The following is an 18682-nucleotide window of genomic DNA, read 5'->3' on the forward strand; positions in this document are numbered from 1 at the left end:
TATGGGAGTTTTTTATTTAAGAAGTATTAATATATGCTAAGAAGTATTAATTTATTATCTTTAGCCATACAGTGTACTAGAGCATACTCAGCTGGAGCAGTAAATAGGCCTTACTGCACTTAACTGGTCACGCCGTACCGACTCTTTCAGCCATTAGAATGATAAACCATGAATTCATCGAATGTCAAATGCGATTCTGATTGAATTTGCCGCAGCTCAGCGTCTTCATGGTTTTCATAATAAGGACTAAATCAAGTAACTGTGATTGTAGTTCTGGTTTTTGACATTGATATCATGTGCGTCTTTCATCCGATCGCTAGTATCTTGAAAGGAAATGCGCACTTGACTATGAATGACATCCATTCTTCTATGCCGCCACTGACGGAGTCCTCACCGACAACATCAATTCCTCGCGGGCAATCAAACTTTTAAAGCTCGCACAAGAGTCGGATTTCTCTCCTTATCACTAATTGACCCAGAGAAATGAAAAAAAAATATCTTAATCTCTTTGATGGCTAAAGACGATTTTGGCCAAATATTGATTAATAGTTCTATTCATTCGTTCCACCATGCCATCTGACTATGGATGTAATGCAGTAGTCCTCATTTTCTTAACATCAAGCGACTTACAGCTGGATTTAAAATTTCTTGTTTGGTCTGAATGTAGCTCCGAAGGTATTATTATGGCGTCAACGATAGTAGACTATTCTTGGTTTCGTAGAGTGTACGCCTCAACCCATTTGCTCAAGTAGTCTAGCATGACCAGGATGTACCTGTTCCCTGCTTCTGATTCAGGAAACCGACCGGCAACAATAATAACAGTCCTCTCAAAGGGCTTCACACGTTGTACTGACGCATCAAAGCTTTGCCTTCTCTGCGGCTCATTACTTGCCGTACATAACGTATTTCCTGCACCAGACTCTTACGTCTCTGCCTTGCTATTGACCCAGTAACATCTTTCCCTCGTTTATTTATCGTTTGTCTAGCGTTATGGTCCTGGTACACCGGCATAGATTTCCTCTAGTAACTGAAATCCGATATTGCCTTCTTTCATATTTGCCGTCGTGGTCAGCTATTTTCCGTTGCAAGACTCCATCTTCCAAGATTAGGCAATTTTACTGTGATCAATATGGCTTGACATCGGAAGAATAGTTGGTAACTTCTTCCAAAGTTGGCATCTTCCTATTCTTTATCCAAAATCTCTATCTGGATATCGAAATCTTCCTCTTGGTCTCTTATAAAATTCCCATTTTGAGTAAGTATCATCGTCGATGTTGGTTCTTAATAACTGAGCACTTTTTTCCTCTACCCACTGGCAATGTTCGCAGTCCTCTAGACAGGATCTTTTTGATAGAGCATCTACATTTCCATAGATTCTTCTTGCTCATTGTTCAGTGTCAAAGTCAAACTCCTCTAACCTCTCTATCCATCTTGCCACTTGAACCTCCTGATTTCTGAAGTGAAAGAGTCATTTAAAAGCTGCATGGTCAGTTCGCAGCAGGAACTTCCTTCCATATACATACGTATAAAAGTTCTCTATCGCCTTGACAATAGCTAGTAACTCTCAATGGATGACGCAATAGTTACGCTTAGGCTTGGACAGCCTTACTAAAATAATCAATGACTTTTTGGCCAATCCGTAATGGGGAAAGCAGGGCTCCTGTGCCCACATTGCTATAGAATCGGTGAGAGGTAGTTTAGGATAGATGCGCTTATCAGACCCTCTTTTAGGTAATCAAAAGCTTCTTGACAGTCTTGGGACTATTGGAATTTTCGTTTTCCTTCTGTCACCCTGGTTCATGATCTGTCAGCGATGTTAGCAAATCCCTCCACATCTCGTCCCATTTGTCCAAAATCCGCATTGTCCCATTGTCCCACATTGTCCAAAATCTCGTAGCCTTGGAAACACTTCAGACAGTTCTCAAAAAATCTTTTTCATCAGTCGTTAAAAAGTGGCAAGAGCAGTGCACAGTGCCAACTCAACTCAACTTGCCAGTATCCACTTTCTAGGTATATCGTGGAAAAAATCCTCGATGCATTCAGGGTATCCAGAGTGTCATCAATGCGAGAAAAAAGATAGTTGACTTTTTAGTCGCGTTATTCTTATTATTAATACCGCGCTGCCAGTATTCTAAGCAGAATCCGGTCAACCAGTACTACCGGTAAAGATCATGAACTACTAGATGGTTCTATGATGCCTTCCTTGGCTATACTCTTCAACAATGTTATCAGCGTCCTCTCTGTTGGCCAGTGATAGTTTATCTGCCGGATGGAACGAGCCTATATTGATGTTGTTCTCGATTATGTTGTAGAACCAACATAATCCAGCACAAAAAGACCTTGATGGTCCAGGGAGGACCAACATAATAGGAAGGTGTAGCTTTTCTTATGGCAAACGAGACGTTTGTTTCATCATGGATATTTCCTAGATTTCCCGCCAGTGTTCGTATATGCCATTTTAATGCCAAACCTTGGCGAAAGGTTCCATTCACACATGCGTTAGTGTGCTACAGCGAGAAGTCCCTGAGGCTAAAATAGCTTAAATTTATACACTGTAATATTGCATTAAAGAAAAGAAAAATTAAAAAAAAATCTGAAAATACATTTATACATTATAAATACATTTAATTAGCGAAAGCAGTAATATTCACAGAAATTCATACAAAATATCGATAATTAAGATAAAAATACATAAACTTTTTTTAATTTTTATATTAATTTTTCAAGTAATTTTTATTTAAATAATGACAATTAGTTTGAAAATTTCCTATTTTCCTGTTTTCTTATTAAATATTTGACTTAAATGCACTCATTAATAAAAAGTTTTAAAAGATTGATAAAAAATATATTTTAGTATAGATAACAAAAATATAGAATAGAAAAATAAAAAATTAAAGTAAATTGATTAAATTGGGTGATCCACATCAGCACAATACTCGTGGTAAAAACAACTTACTTCTCACTAAGCATACACACCAATTTTATAAAAATCTCCTTTTGTATTCTCATCTTTTTTTTAATTTGTTACCTACGGAAGTAAAATTGACAAAATCACTAAAAATTTTAAAACTAAAGTTAAAACACTGCTCTTCAGCGATGTTTTTTATACGGTTGGCGAGTTTGAAACCTTGTTAAATTATTATAAATGTTAGAGTATAGGTATGTGTTAACTTTTGTAATTTTATTTATTACATGTATGTTCATATATTTTGACAAATTCCTGAATAAGGAATACCTATATATTTACCATATGTATTGCTTTGTATAGCAATCGTGACGTGTCTATGCTATGTTTCTAGTATCTAAGAAAATAAATGATTTTTGACTTTTGACTCTTTTTAATTATTACATTTATAGATTTTCTACTTACTTGAATTACTTCTTTTTCATTGGTATTATTTATTTTATATTCATTTAAGTCGATATTTTTTTAGTTTTTACAAAATATTTTTTCTTACGTTTGTAACGTCTAAAAAACTTGTCCATAATTTTTTTTAAGTTAATTATTTTACTTTCAAATGGAAAAAAAATTAATGAAATGTTAAAAGGAATTTGTAAAACAAAAATCAATAGGAAATTTATATAAAAACATTATATATAAAAACAAATTATTTTAAAATAACACTACTTAAATAAACAATAAGTTTAAAAAATATTCATTGTAGTTGTAATTTTCATAATAGTAGGGTGAAGTGGGGTAAATGTAATCATGGGACAAATGTAATCAAGCCCTATGATTTTTTTTATAACGTTTTGAAACATATTTTCGTCGAAATTCGAAAATATGACCCTTTTTATACCCATATTACTTTTTATTCACCTCTTAGTTCCAGTTTCAAAGATTTCCCTTTTTCTTTTTTGTACTTTGACATTTATAATAATTTTGTGAGTGCCTTTTAGGAATTTTAATTCCCTATTACTACTGCTAATATTAGTATTTAGTTGTAATATTTTGCTCCCTTAGGTAATTTTCGACAAGGATGTTGATTCTGCTATCAGATTTGATTTTCGATACTTAACAAAAAATATATGCCAGCGATTACATTTACCCCACCGAAATACGCATATGGGGTAAGTGTAATCACTGAGACTGGGGTAAATGTAATCACTGACTACATTTGCCCCAGCCTCCTCCTTCTTGAGTTTTTAGGCTATAACCTATCATTTTCTCTATTGTTACAGGCTAAGACTAATATCGAAGAAATAGTGTAAATACTTACCAAAGACTTTAATTAATTGTAAAGACAGTGTGGAAATCTTTAAAATAGGACCGATCTAAGACTATAATAGTTTATATAATAGACTATTATAGTTTATACAGTTCCTAGTGAGTTCCTTCAAAATGGTGAGAGTGTATAAAAAAAAGAAACAAGACCCTTCTTACAGTGCTGAACTTTTAAAAGATGCGATCAGAAACATCTAAGAAAATCGTATCAGTATTCGTGGTGCTGCCCAGAGGTATCAAATCCCATTTTCCACTCTTCAAAAACACCTACGAGGAACCCGAGGATCAAAAAGCACGTCCGAAGGAAGACTCACCGCAATACCTTCAGCTGATGAAGAAAAATTAGTGAATGCCATAAGAATCATGGAGAAGTGGGGTTGGGGGCTCAGCAGAAAGGAAATCTTAGAGTTGGTGGGAAAGTATGTCGCGAAAAATAATATAAAAACGCCGTTTAAAGATGGAATACCTGCGAGGATTGGTTCTTATCCTTTAAAAAAAGGCACAGGCTATCTTTAAAAAAATCACAAGGACTGGAGTATGCCAGAAAAAAAGCCAATGATCCATTTGTGATTGAACAATATTTTGACATGTTAAAAGCAACCTTAGAAAATAACGACCTGCAAAATAAGCCTTCTCAGATTTATAACATCGACGAAACTAGTTTTACGCTCGATCCAAGTAAAACTAAAATTCTGGGTCAGAAAAATGCCCCTGCTTCAAGAATAACCACCGGGCCTGGAAGAGAGAGTACGGTAGTTCTCATGGGTGGCAGCGCCAATGGGGATAAACTGCCTCCATTAATTGTTTTTAAGGGAAAAAATCTATGGAGTACCTGGCTGGCCAAGAAATCTACCTTTACAGGTACTTCTTATGCTGCATCACCAAATAGTTGGATGGAAACCGAAATCTTTGTAAACTATTTTACAAAAACTTTTATTCGGATGTATGCATATAAAACCTTTATTCGCATGTCTTGCAGGTACATTTGATTGTACCTGAAAGACCAATCCTGCCTTTGTATGATGGACATTCAACGCACTTAGACCCAAAACTTATCGAGGCGGCTGTCGAAAATTATATAATTGTACTTAAATTACCTCCACACTCCAGCCACTTAGTGCAACCCATGGACCTAGCGGTCTTTAAGAGCCTTAAGTCACGGTGGGATTCCAAATTAGCGGAGTACCAAAGAAAACATGTGGGTGTTAAAACACCAAAGAAAGATTTTTCGGTACTTGTGAGCACAATTTGCAAAGAGACAGATCCAGCTTTACTGACATCGGACTTTCGTAGAGGAGGAATATGCCCATTTAATAGATCTGTCATCGACCGCTCTAAATATGATCCAGATGCTCTACGAAGATATGAAGAACGTTTGAGAAATCCCCAACCTGCCACAGAACAACCTCTTAATGAACCCAGCACAAGCAGCCATGAAGAGCCATCGAGAGAGAAACCAACCACGCAGCACCTAGCATCAGAACCGCGACCAGAACCAATAGCAGGGCCAAGTAGACCAATACCAATAGCAGCACCAAGTAGCGGTTCTGTATCATTTGAAGAATTGTTGCTGGAAACAGTGAGGCAATCGCCCCGCCCTAACAAAAAAGAAAGAAGAAAAAGTGTAGCTCCGGGAGCTGAAATTATAACAGCAAAAGAAAACATAGAAAAAAAGAAAAAGGCTGAGCAAGAAAAAGAAGATGAAAGAAGTAGCGAAAGAATTAGCAAGGAAAGCGAAAGAATTAGCAAAGAAAACAAAGAAGGAATAAAAAAAAATAACAGCAAAACATATTAATGAGAGCTCTTCAGATTAAGACGAACCGCAAATTTTAAGTGACAGTGAATCCGACGACGTCACCTTTGAGACTTATGCAAAAAGGTTAGAGGAAGATGAAGAAGGGGTTGGGGTAGGAATTGTTTCTCAAAGGGGTAGAAAACCTTAACATTGGAAACTGGGTTTTGGTCTCATTTAAAGGAAAGAAAAGTATACTTTTCTATGCTGGTCAAATAACAACGCTTGATGAAGAATCGCAACCTACCATTAAGTTTTAAAAAAAATCAAACCGAAAGGCGCATAGTTCAGTATTTCACTGGCCTGAACAAGAGGACCATCACTTAGTGGCTGCATCGGATATAGAGCGAGTTTTACCAGAACCCACTTTAGGGCGAAGAGGAGAACTAACTTTTCCAGTATCCTTTACCTCATATAACGTTAAATAAATTAAAAAAAAAAACATATCACAGCCTGTTTTGCTCAACTTACCTACGTAATATACTTTTCAGAAAATCTTTGAGTTTTATTCCCTATCATTGCTCCACGAAAAAAGTTCATAACTTCCTTATAAATTAAGATATAAATTAGATATTTTTTTAACCCAGAATTTTTCATACTATAGTACATTTGCCCAGATCCATCGGCAGAGTAAGCATATGGCAGTTAGGAGCCGTGAGTACACTTGTCCCATTCTCTGGGGCAAGTGTAATCAGCTAACATGTTTTTTTTTTATTTTGGTTTATAAAAAAAACAAAAGCGGACAAAAAACAAATAAATATGACATTGATTTAACAAAGAAATAAGCTCTGTGTCTACTAAAAATGAACCCGATTTCTCTTTTGGTTTTTTTGTTATGAAATTTTAAAGTGCCACTATCATTTTTTTGATTACACTTACCCCACTTCACCCTAATTATAATTTGTTCTTATTAATTTAAAAAAATAATAAAATTTGACGAATTCTGTAAGATTTTGCGTATCTTGAGCATGAAAAGTCCAGAAAAACTATTTTTGCTCTACGTTTTTTCTAATTAATTTAATTTTTTATTATTTATTCACTTTTTATCGTGTTTAAACAATATTTTCTCTTACAGGAGTTGCAGGTCTTTTTACTCTCTTAGGCAATTAAATGAAGTAAAAAGTGACTTCGACTACTGGAAGCTATCTGAACAGACCATGCAAAGGCTCCAGTTTCCTGGAAAGAACAAGAGATTTCCTTAATTTCTAGTAAAAATTTAAAAAATAACAATTACGACCTAGAAGAACCATGAAAAGATTTCAATCAGAATAATAATTATAATTTATTCCTATTAATTTGAAAATTGAATAAAATTTGTCGAATTCTGGCAAATTTTGCGTATTTTGAGCATAAAAAGTGCAGAAAAATGATTTTGGAATAAACTGTTGTTTTTTTAAATAAGTTGAATGTTTTTTTAATTTTTAGAAAATATTCCATCAATTGGAAATTATTAATATTATTATTATTATTACTATATATTAATTTATATAAAAACACTGACGTAATTATAATTAAAATTACTATATTTAAATAAAAGTTTAACTTAAATTAAAAACATAAAGATTTTTTACTTAAATGTGTTGAAGCCAAGTTTAAGTTGAAAATTAAACTTTTTTCCTTCAAGCTTTTTAAAATAACCTAAAACTATATACCGTAACATGTCGAAACTACAAAGTTGACCCAAATATGATAAAACCTAATTAAGTCCTTACTATACGTGCCACACGCTCCAACATTTCCGCGTATTGTTTAAAGTTAAGAAGAAATCTAGTTTAGTCACCCTACAAATGAAAATTTCGTTCGCCTCTAAAACTGACTCACAAAATGACTGCAATTTACCACTTTTTTGACCCCAATAAGTCATTTTTTACATGCAAATTTATTTTTCGCGAACCCCTTAATGCCCGGTATCGGGTCAGGTTTTAAATTACACGTTTTTCCGCGATCATTTTCATATTTTCTGGCCTTTTCGAAAATGACCTTTGGATTCCGCGTCGGATTTTAATCACCGCCCTTGTAAATATGAGGAACGTGTGTTTTGGCACCGGTTTTGAATATATTTTGACGGAATATTATTTTTAGGGGGTGTAAGTTATCGTTTGCCTTTTTGCTTTCCGTGGAACATGCTCGGACAAGGTCTCTTACGTGTTGAAAAATTAATAGCCTTAAATGGATTAACAATGCACGTTTGAAAACCATAATATCATTCTCATCCTTGAGAATAATTTTACTTACATTTAACATGTATCCAGTTAATATTTTTTCATGTAAATATAATGGCCTTGTATATACTCATGTCTCATACAGCATTAGAAAATGTACTGCCCGAAGGCAAGACCACAAATACTTTTTTTATGTCTTTGATACTAAACCAGCACTTCGAACATTGAAAAGATCGCGGCTCAGCCCAACATTCATTTCTTCATTATCATCATCATTGTCAGCTAGTAGTCCATTGTCGAACATACGCCTCTCCTAATCGATGTTTATCATCGATGTCAATATCGGTAGCCAACATCGATGCCATCAAAATATCGGTAGTAATACATCAATGTTTTCTAAATCTAATTCTGCAGTGTTATATAAATGTAAATCAGTATGATTTTCTCCTTCCAATAAAATTTGTCATAGATCCCAGTATTTTCTATCTATGGATTGAAGAAACAGAAATTGAGAAATTCGATTGCCCTTTAGCAAGTTGCGCTTTTGAGTTATAGTTTCTCCGACTTTGGAAAAAAGACGTTTTTCTGGTACGGACGTAGCGAGTACCGCTATATATATACCGCTATATTACTTTTTAAATAGAGGGTCATTTCCGATGTATCGTTTTCATTAATTTCTACACTTCTGTTGTGTTTTTACGCCAGTTTTTGCTCAATGATGGATGGGAGATTGACCTCCAACTTCTCTGTTATTTCTGTCTGTGAAAAGTTTTAAGGGTAATATAACAATATGTTTATTATTCCCCACTAAACATTTACACCCATTTACTCTTTCTAATCTAAATAAAAACATCTAGATTAATAAAAATGCTAATCAACAATAACCTGAGAACAAAATGATCAACTTAAGTGTTTCTGAATCGATGGAATGGAACTGAACAATCTCAACTTCTTAACTGAGATTCCCTAATAGCAGAATAGCACAGATGTAACAAGGGAATCCCCCGTTACATATGTGACAATAGTAATGGGACTATACTCAAATACAGGAATCAAGTGGTATTAACACACTAATTGATTCTTATATATAATTTCCTAAAGTATTTATTTTGCCCATAACTATTTGATAATTATATGTATATTAAATGAAAACATCGATAGCGTTCAATATTCCAAACCAATACATTTCCAATAAATTTAATTGGTAATTTTTGTTTAATGATCAAAATATCGATCCTTTGACATCGATGTCAAAATATCGACCATCGATAGGAAAACTTCGATGATTTAAAAACTTCGTCACATCAACACTAGTTTCTCTCACTAGTCCACGGTCACCACTCTAAGACACTACGTATTCAACGAGAGTCCTCCATCGCAACTTATGGAATGGTTCAACTATATCCGTCATTTTAGATCTACGTTGAATTTTTTCGTTGGTTTTTAGGTCTAGGAGAGTTACACCTATCATTAGATGTAACTCTCATTTCATACACAGGACGCGATTAAGCGATAACCTTTGCTTCGAGATACGATGCTATGCGATGCTATGCTTTTGATTACTTGCTATATTTTGGTTGTGTTTTAATAGAAGGCGATAAACAAAAGCGTAGTAACTTTCAAACCTTTGCCTGCGTCAATTCCAGCTACCATGGAATTATTATTATTAGAAAATTCATTTTTACGATATATGTATATAAAAAAAAATAAAAAAAATAAATGGGTACATGAAATTTATCGTGAACGATTAACCTACGGAGAATTTCATAATTTGTTCTCCGAATTAACCCTATATCCTAACAAATTTCGAGAATATTTCCGAATGTCTTTGGAAACATTCATACTTATTCAAAATGGTATAACACCATTAGTGGAAAAAGTGACAACAAACTGGAGGGTTCCAATCAGCGTTAAAGAACGCCTTGCCGTAACGTTAAGGTAAGAAAAAAATGCTTAGATATATGTGTGTACTTAAATATTTTATTTCAAATTCGTTTCAGTTATTTTAGAAAAATAAACAAATAGAAATGTAAACGTATAAAATATGTCTTTTTTCTTCAGGGGAGAATTGTGTAAGAACTATTTGTTTCTGTGGAATAAGCGGGTGAAGCCAATGGTGTTGCCACAAAAGTGTGTGTCATTTGAGGCTGATGAGTTGGCATATTATTGGCAAAACTTATATTTTCAACATGGTGCTCGTTTACTATGGCTTGGTAAAGCAGTTCCTGCATCTTGAGACGACACCACATGTTTGTTTCAAAACGCATTTTTTTTAGCGGTGTATGGAAACTCATAAGAAAGTAATAGTCATCATCCTAAGTAATCTGAGATTGTGTCAATAAAACGGAATTATTTGCTTTAAGAGTGTCAATTTTTTGTTGCTCTAATTTCAAAAATTCTTCAATACCAAAGTCTTCTTTTCTTTTAGCTGCTCTTTTTGCAGAACGTTTTGGCGGATGCCCACAGTCAGTTGACTCTTGACGTACATTTTTATCTGAGCTAGTAGTTGCAATAGTTTGGTTGTTGTGATCAGATAATAGTTGTTCTGATTCAATTCTTTCATCCGAAGTAACAGATGTCTCATCGTCGATGTCATCAGGAAATAAATGATCATTGGATACATCTTCGTTTAGTTGGCTTGCGTTATCGTCATTGGATAAGTTGCCAGTAAGCTGTCTCGGAGTCATTTGATCCTTAAGGAACCATAAAATCTTAAAGTAAGTCCACTTTGAACTAAAGTTTGAAGGAGTTTCGTCTCCAGATTTAGGTTTCGGCAACTTCTTCAGCTCATTTCTGAAGACATGATCGTAAAGATTTCCATCTTTTTTTAGCAGCTTCTTTTAAAAAAAAAAGAATAAAATTGTATGTTTTCAAAAAGTAATCTTGTTTTTTTGAATCAATTATTAGTTAAAAATTAACAGTAGAATGTTGACATATCTCTTAACATATCACTACAGATAATTCACTAAGGGCCAGTTCTACGACTACAAACATGGTATAACTTTTTTCCTGGAGTAATTACTCTGACAACGATTGTTGAGACAATTGTAATTTTAGCAATTATTCTAAAAATAAACTTATATCATGATTGTAGAACTGGCCCTTAGTGATAATAACACACTAATTGATTCTCCTTTCCCAAGTTTCTGGCGACAGGTGCCTCTTATGGAAGCCTACCATTCTCTTTTCGCCTTGGCGTTTCAACTGTGGCAAAGATAGTTAAACACACATGCGAAGCAATATGGAAAGTTTATGTTGCTACATATTTGCCGGTCCCGACGAAAGAAATTTTTAGTCGTTCCTCCTCTGAATATTGGAATAAATGGAATTTAGGCCTCATTGCCTAGACGCAATGAGGCTTGCGTCGGCTCAATTGATGGTAAACATGTACGAATTAAATGTCCGGCGAATTCAGGAACGATGTTTTACAATTATAAACAATATTTTTGCATCGTTTTACAAGCTGTGGCTGACGCCAACTACAAATTTCTGACCACAGAAGTGGGTGCATATGGAAAACAAAGCGATGGAGAAATCTTTCAGTCGTCACAAACCTATGATTTGTTAAAAAATTAAAAGTTTAATTTACCCAAGACAACAACATTACCTGATTCAGACATAGAATTCCCGTTCTATTTGATTGGAGATGAAGCATATCCGTTGACACATTTCCTAATACGACCATTTCCTCGAAGGCAACTCACAGATAAAAATGAGAATTTCAACCGTAGGCTATGCAGAGCTCGGAGGTGTGTGGAATGTGCATTTGGTATTCTAGTGGCTAGGTGGAGAATATTAACGAAAGCAATAGAGACCGACCCTTCGATAGCAGAAATGATAATTAAATGCGCTTTTTTGTTACACAATATTATAATATACCGAGAAGGAATCCATGATTATGATATAAACAATCACGAACAAACTCGCAGTGACATGATCAGCGTCAAAACAAACATATGAATTAAGAGATATTTTGAAATCGTATTTAGTAAACCACTAATATAATTGTTATTATATTTCTCGTAAATTAAAAAAAAGTTTTTATTTTAAATATAAAATAAACTAGTATGTAAACACCATGTTTAACTTACTTGAAACGTTTAGTTCTGCAGCTACCTCCTGCCATAATTTCTCAACTTTGTCCCGATCTCGATAGCCTTTGTTTTGTTGATCCCATAGTGGAAGACGCACTCGGACTGCATTTATTAATTTTTCTGCATCCATACCACACGAAATACGGACAAATATAACTAGACAATAACTAGCAGCGCAAGGACCCAAGCGATTAAAATCAAACTTGCTTGAAAATTAAACAGACGCGCGAGATCGCGTTGCATCGCATCGTTTTCAGGTTTGTATTAATCGCACCGCATCGCATAGCATCGCTTATCGCTTAATCGCGTCCTGTGTGCACGTACACTTATTCTTTCCATTGCTCGTTGTGCAGTTTATAATCTATAAATAATCTCTTTGTTGATAGTCAATTTCTCTGTACTCTATGTTGAAGTTGGGAGAATATATTGATACTGATAGCATCTCCAAAAGTTTGACCAACGATATCCTTTGAGATCCACTTTTAAAATACCTTTCGATTATTCCATTCTTTGACCTCAGCAGATATATAAGTTTGTTTGTTCTAGCTTCGTATTATTAATTTTGATATTTATATTCTGTGTATTATTTTCGTTTATCATTTATTTAGTTTTCTCGGTGTTTATTTTAAGAACTACGTTCATTGAATTCCGATGTAGCTCCGTATTATGTTCTGAAGATCTTGTTGATTTTGTGCGAACAGAACGCTATCGTCCGCGAAACGAAGGTGACTTAAGAATTCTCTATTTAGCTCTATTCCGTTGGTTTTCCAATAAATTTTCATAAACATATCCTCTAACGCAAGTGTAGACAATTTTGGTGATATAGATTCGCCCCTTCTGACTTCTTTGCGAAGTTTAATTTTGTTTATACAGTCTTTTAATTCAAATCGAAAAGTTGGTTTATCTAAAGAGAAAAATTATATTCATTTGCCTTTTAAGTGATTGTTCTTATAAGTTGCAGATGACCCAAAGTGCTAAATCTTCTTATGAAACCAGCTTGCTCCTTGGGCTGATAGCTGTCAAGTTTTTTGGTTAGTCTTCTAATATTATCTTTATTTCTTCTATTCTTACTTCGAACGAGAAACGAGAACAATATTGAAGTCACGATATTACTCTCGTTTAGAACTTTTATAATCTGAGCTCGGCTGCAAAATTCTCCTTCTAGAATTGCCATCTTATAACGTCTCTTTAATTTGTTGATTTTTATATTTTCTTGTTCATTTTCTTATTTTATTTATCTCAGGAAAGTTTTCTATAGTTTCTTTCGAACGTATATATTTTTCTTTTTAATTTTTTTCTTTACATGGCACTTTTTGTGCTGTTTCTGGAATTTCGAGAACTGAACTATTCAAGATGTCATTAGATTGAAGCTGTAATATGTTTTTATTTATGTTTATTATAAATCTATCTATCGCATATCTGCTTATTTCATTTGGGTATATTTAAGCTCAACTTGAAGTTTCTTGAAGTAGATAGTTTAGCAGTATAAGTGTCTTGTTCCTAAGCCAAGAGTTCCAGAGGACGTTATATCGCAATTTAGAGCTTTATTGATTTCTTCATTAAATTCCTCGGCTTCCTGATCCTCGCAATCTGGGGCGTATACCCGTATTATTGCAAACATACCTGTTGTAAACTCAGAGAAGCTTCTATATTGTAAGACGTTGTTTGTTGATTTTGCTCTTGTAGTTTCCTCTATAGTATAGCGTATAGTGATTTTACAATATGATGCAAGCCTCTCGTCCTAACTTCCGAATATCTGACTATATGACTAATTAGATTGATTTCTTACGTTCGTTAAATTATAAAATTTACTAATTTTGTCTCAGTCAGATGTCTCAACTGGTGTAACAAAAATAATGTAAGATATTGGATGTCAAGCCGTTATTGTACGAAATTGTCTTATTATTATAAATGTTTTATTACTGAGTTCCAAAATATTTTTTTTAACTCTTCCAGGCAAATGAATGAAATAAATGACTTCAACTGCCTGGACGAAAGAGAAATGATCTTAAGTTGCCTCACTATGCAAAAAATTATAATTTTCTTCTAAGTACTTGCAAGAATTTAAAAACTCTTCCAGGCAGTTAAACGAAATAGAAAGAGGCTAAGACGTCCTGAACATACAATAAAAAGATTCCAAATGCCTGGCAGAGAAGAGAAATGGTAACATCTAAAATCCGGCTAATGATTCTTCTACCTAGTTGCAAAATATTTTTTTTGACTCTATCGCAGTAGTAGTAGAATGAATTTTAACTTTTTTAGGCAATTAAATAAAATATGACTACTTTTGCATAGAAGTAGAAAAATTAAAATAATAGAGGTAGACTCTTGATTCTATCATTATATGCCTGGGAATCAATATTAAAAATGTAGGTCTTTTTCTTAGTAGACATGCATAGACAATAGTTGCACGAGAGAAGAAGTACGCAGTTGACTTTAGTTGCTCGTAAAAATATTTAAATGATTCCAGTTGCTTCAAGGAGCAAAGAAGAGGAAAAAATTACCTCAACTTCCTGCAGAAATAGTCAAGGTAGTATAAGTTGCCATTTTATCAGAAATAAATGGGCCAGCAGCGGTAAAATACAATTTGTAATAATTGGATAGTAGGTCAACACAATGCGGAAAAATATTTATAATTTTAAAATGTCAGAAGAAATAAAAAATTAATGCCTGGAAGAACTAAGAAACAATTTCAGTTGCCTGGAATAAATAGGAAATGATTCATTCAAATTTGCACTTCTAGTACGTACTAGTAGAATCATTGTTTTAAGTAATTAAATTAAATAAAGTAAGACTATTATTGTTAATCATGGAAAGATTACTTATGCATGGAAGAAACAAGAAATTTTCCTCACTAAAAACAAGATATGATGGAATTAAAATCTAATCTAAGAAAAAGTTCTAAAGATTCTAAAGGGAAGAAGGTTTGCAGGTCTTTAAACAGTACTTACATTTAGAAATGTCAGAGATTTTTGGAGAAATATTGAAAATTATTAGAGGAACTATTTAAAAAGATTCCAGTTGCCTGAAAGAGATAAAAAATCACCTTAACCTCCAGAATTGATAGATAATAGAAACAAAATGCCTGGGACATGCATTACTGACTAGATAGACATTCTAAGTAGACAAACTTAGATAATAATTGTATGAGAAGTAAAGGGAAAAACCTAATATAATTTCAGTTGCCTAAAAGAGCAACGAAAAGAAAAGAATTACTCCAACCTCCTGGAAGAAGGTCAAGGTAACATAAGTCCTAAAAATTAAAATGCAATAATTGGATAGTAAGTCAACACAATGCTGAAAAATATTTCTAATTTTGGAATATTGGAGGAAATCAAAATTACTCCCTGTAAGAACCACTGAAAGAACCTAATTGCCTGAAAGAGATAAGAACTGACTTTATGGGAAAACGACGTGTGCATCATGTGCAAGAAAGTTCTGGATCCATTTCCCAACAAGGCCATAGTTTGCTGACTTTCAAGGACAGTAATTGCATTGAGCAAGACGTGAAAACCATTGGCTTGGCAGGACAGGATCGTTTAAAACCTATTAAAGAATTGGTCTCTTTAGACAGTCAAAAATTTAAAAAAAAACTATAATTACCTAAAGAAAACATAAAAAGATTCCAATTGTCTGAAAGTGATAAAAATTGGTCTTAACTTATTGGAAGAAGAGGAGTGTAGCCACAATTTACTAGCCATAAACATTCTGGAAGAATGAAAAAAATAAGATTTAATGTTAAAGAAAGTTCTGGGTCATTATCCAGAATATTTTACACAAAACTTCATATATGAATTACGGAAATGTTACGCAAATGTCAAATAAATTAATAAAGTATGACTATTATTGTTAATCATGGAAAGATTACTTATGCCTGGAAGAAACAAAAAATTTTCCTCACTAAAAAAAAGATATGATGGAGTTAAAATCTAATCTAAGGAAAAGTCCCAGATTCTAAAAGAAAGAAGGTTTGCAGGTCTTTAAACAGTAATCACATTTAGAAATTACAGAGATTTTTGGAGAAATATTGAAAATTATTAGATGAACTATTTAAAAAGATTCCAGTTGCCTGGAAAAGACAAAAAATTACCTTAACCTCCAGAATTGATAGATAATAGAAACAAAATGTCTGGGACATGCATTACTGACTAGATAGACATTCTAAGTAGACAAACTTCGTAATAGTAAGTCAACACAATGCTGAAAAATATTTCTAATTTTGGAATATTGGAGGAAATCAAAATTACTCCCTATAAGAACCACTGAAAGAACCTAATTGCCTGAAAGAGATAAGAATTGACTTTATGGGAAAACGACGTGTGCATCATGTGCAAGAAAGTTCTGGATCCATTTCCCAACAAGGCCATAGTTTGCTGACTTGCAAGGACAATAATTGCATTGAGCAAGACGTGAAAAACATTGGCTTGGCAGGACAGGATTGTTTAAAACCTTTAAGAATTGGTCAACTCTTCCAGACAGTTAAATTAAAAAAAAAACTATAATTATCTAAAGAAATCATGAAAAGATTTCAATTGTCTGAAAGAGATAAAAAATTGTGTTAACTTATTGGAAGAAGAGGAGTGTAGACACAATTTACTAGCCATAAACATTCTGGAAAAATTTTAAAAATAATTTATTTTGTTAAAGAAAGTTCTGGGCCATTATCCAGAATGTTTTACACAGAATTACGTATATGAATTACGGAAATATTACCCAAATGTCAAATAAATGTAGTGAAGAACTATTGAGCCTTTCTTTAATATTATTATAGTGCAAATAAGTTTTAAATTGGTGGCTAAAATTGAGTCATTTCTGGACATTTTCCCTGCAATATTAACCGGCCATTTAATGCAATTACTGGAAAGACTGTAAAAAAATGTCTGGAAACCATTAAAATAATCTAATTGCCTGAAAGAGACAAGAAAACACGAATGAGTTTTTGGAAAAACGAAAACATAAACATCGACACAAAGTGCAAAAATGTTCTGGGTCATGGTTTGCTGGCTTTAATGGATACACAAGATCTGACAGGACAGAATTGTTTAAAATTTTATAAAGAATCGGTTAACTTTTGTAGAGAGTTAAAAGCAATAGAAATCATTACCTGGAGAACTGATGAAAGATGAAAAAATAATAATATAATGTTCACAAAAGGTCTGGGCTATCCGAAATATTACACAAAACTACAAGTGTGAATCATGCAAATATTACACTAATGTCAAATAAATGCTGGTAAATAATTATTGTGTCTTTCTTCCAGGTAGTTACCATGTTTTTATTTGTTAATGAAATTTCTTGATCCAGGCAGCTGAATTCTTTTATGGCTATAGCCATTGCAAATTAAGTTTAAAAATAATGGCTGATTCCCTGTCAATTTTCCAGCCATCAACCATCTTTGCCATTTGCAGCGTTTACTAGAAAGACTGGAAAGAAATATCTGTAAGACCAATAAGAAAACTTAGACAAATGCTTCTTCCCTCTTGATTTTTTGTTTATTCCTTTTAAAGGTGTAATATTTTTTTTGTGAAAGAGAATAGAGAAAGGCTATTAATTCTATCATTGCACACTTAGGCATCAATATCAATATTAAAAATTAAATTTTTCCGACATTTTGCATGCAACTTAATGACCAATATAAGTCTTAACTTACCATCTTAATTGCCCACTAACTATTCTTCTAAGTCACCATGCAAACTTCTCCATACAACTCCCTCTATAAAACCTAATTTGCATAAAGTCTCGGGTCACTAACCGCTAAAGTTTTCGCATTAAATTAGACCACTTTTCGATTTTTTTTGATCAAAAAAAAACTTCGGTTCTTTATTTAAAAACAAAGTGAGGAAAAATTCGGTTTGCCTGCAGAAAAGTGAAAAATGCGTTATTTCAATTCCGAGCCGCAGAGGGGCAACTAAGTGTAACTTTAACTGGATACGGGCACAAAATAAAACTTGTTGATCCAGAAGAAGTTGGAGTATTGACTCCGGCGGGCGGCCAATTCGTAACCGCCCGATTGGTCTCCAATACCGTGGCCTCGGCCAATCAGGTTCAGGGTAAGTTGCCCTCTTTATGGTTTTGTTTGTAACTCAGTGCCGGCCATGGATTTTCTTCGCTTTTTTTTTAAGATTGTCTGGATTTTGCCAGACTTATTATTGCAATTAATTAAGATATCATATTCTTTTTGGAAAAATATTTTTTAAGAGATCATTCAACTCCTTCTTTGTTCAAGAAAGTGGAGAAGACTTTGAGCCATTCTAAGAAAGAATTGATGTATAAAGGAACGGTTGCAGATGGAAGAGACCTAGTAATAGTAGAATTTCTCTCGATGAGACAGAAATGAACCTCATTTGAAGTGGGAGCTAACGGCAGGTCTTCTTTGCTTGCTTGAGTCACATCTGGTACTCCTAATAAT

At 33.7% G+C, this 18682-nt stretch overlaps 1 protein-coding gene across 5 annotated transcripts in view; it reads right to left on the reverse strand.

The window, feature by feature from the left end:
- LOC126742074 (echinoderm microtubule-associated protein-like CG42247) overlaps positions 1-18190 on the reverse strand; it is a 101966-nt gene extending 83776 nt beyond the window's left edge. For all 5 annotated transcript variants that reach the window (XM_050448607.1, XM_050448611.1, XM_050448608.1 and 2 more), the window contains exon 1: positions 17924-18190. In XM_050448607.1, the coding sequence (XP_050304564.1) occupies positions 17924-17926 (3 nt within the window). In that variant the 5' untranslated portion in view covers positions 17927-18190. The remainder of the gene's footprint in view (positions 1-17923) is intronic.
- Between the last annotated feature and the right edge of the window lie 492 nt (positions 18191-18682).

This window comes from Anthonomus grandis, chromosome 11 (genome assembly GCF_022605725.1).
Source record: "Anthonomus grandis grandis chromosome 11, icAntGran1.3, whole genome shotgun sequence".
NCBI classification, from domain to species: Eukaryota; Metazoa; Arthropoda; class Insecta; order Coleoptera; family Curculionidae; genus Anthonomus; species Anthonomus grandis.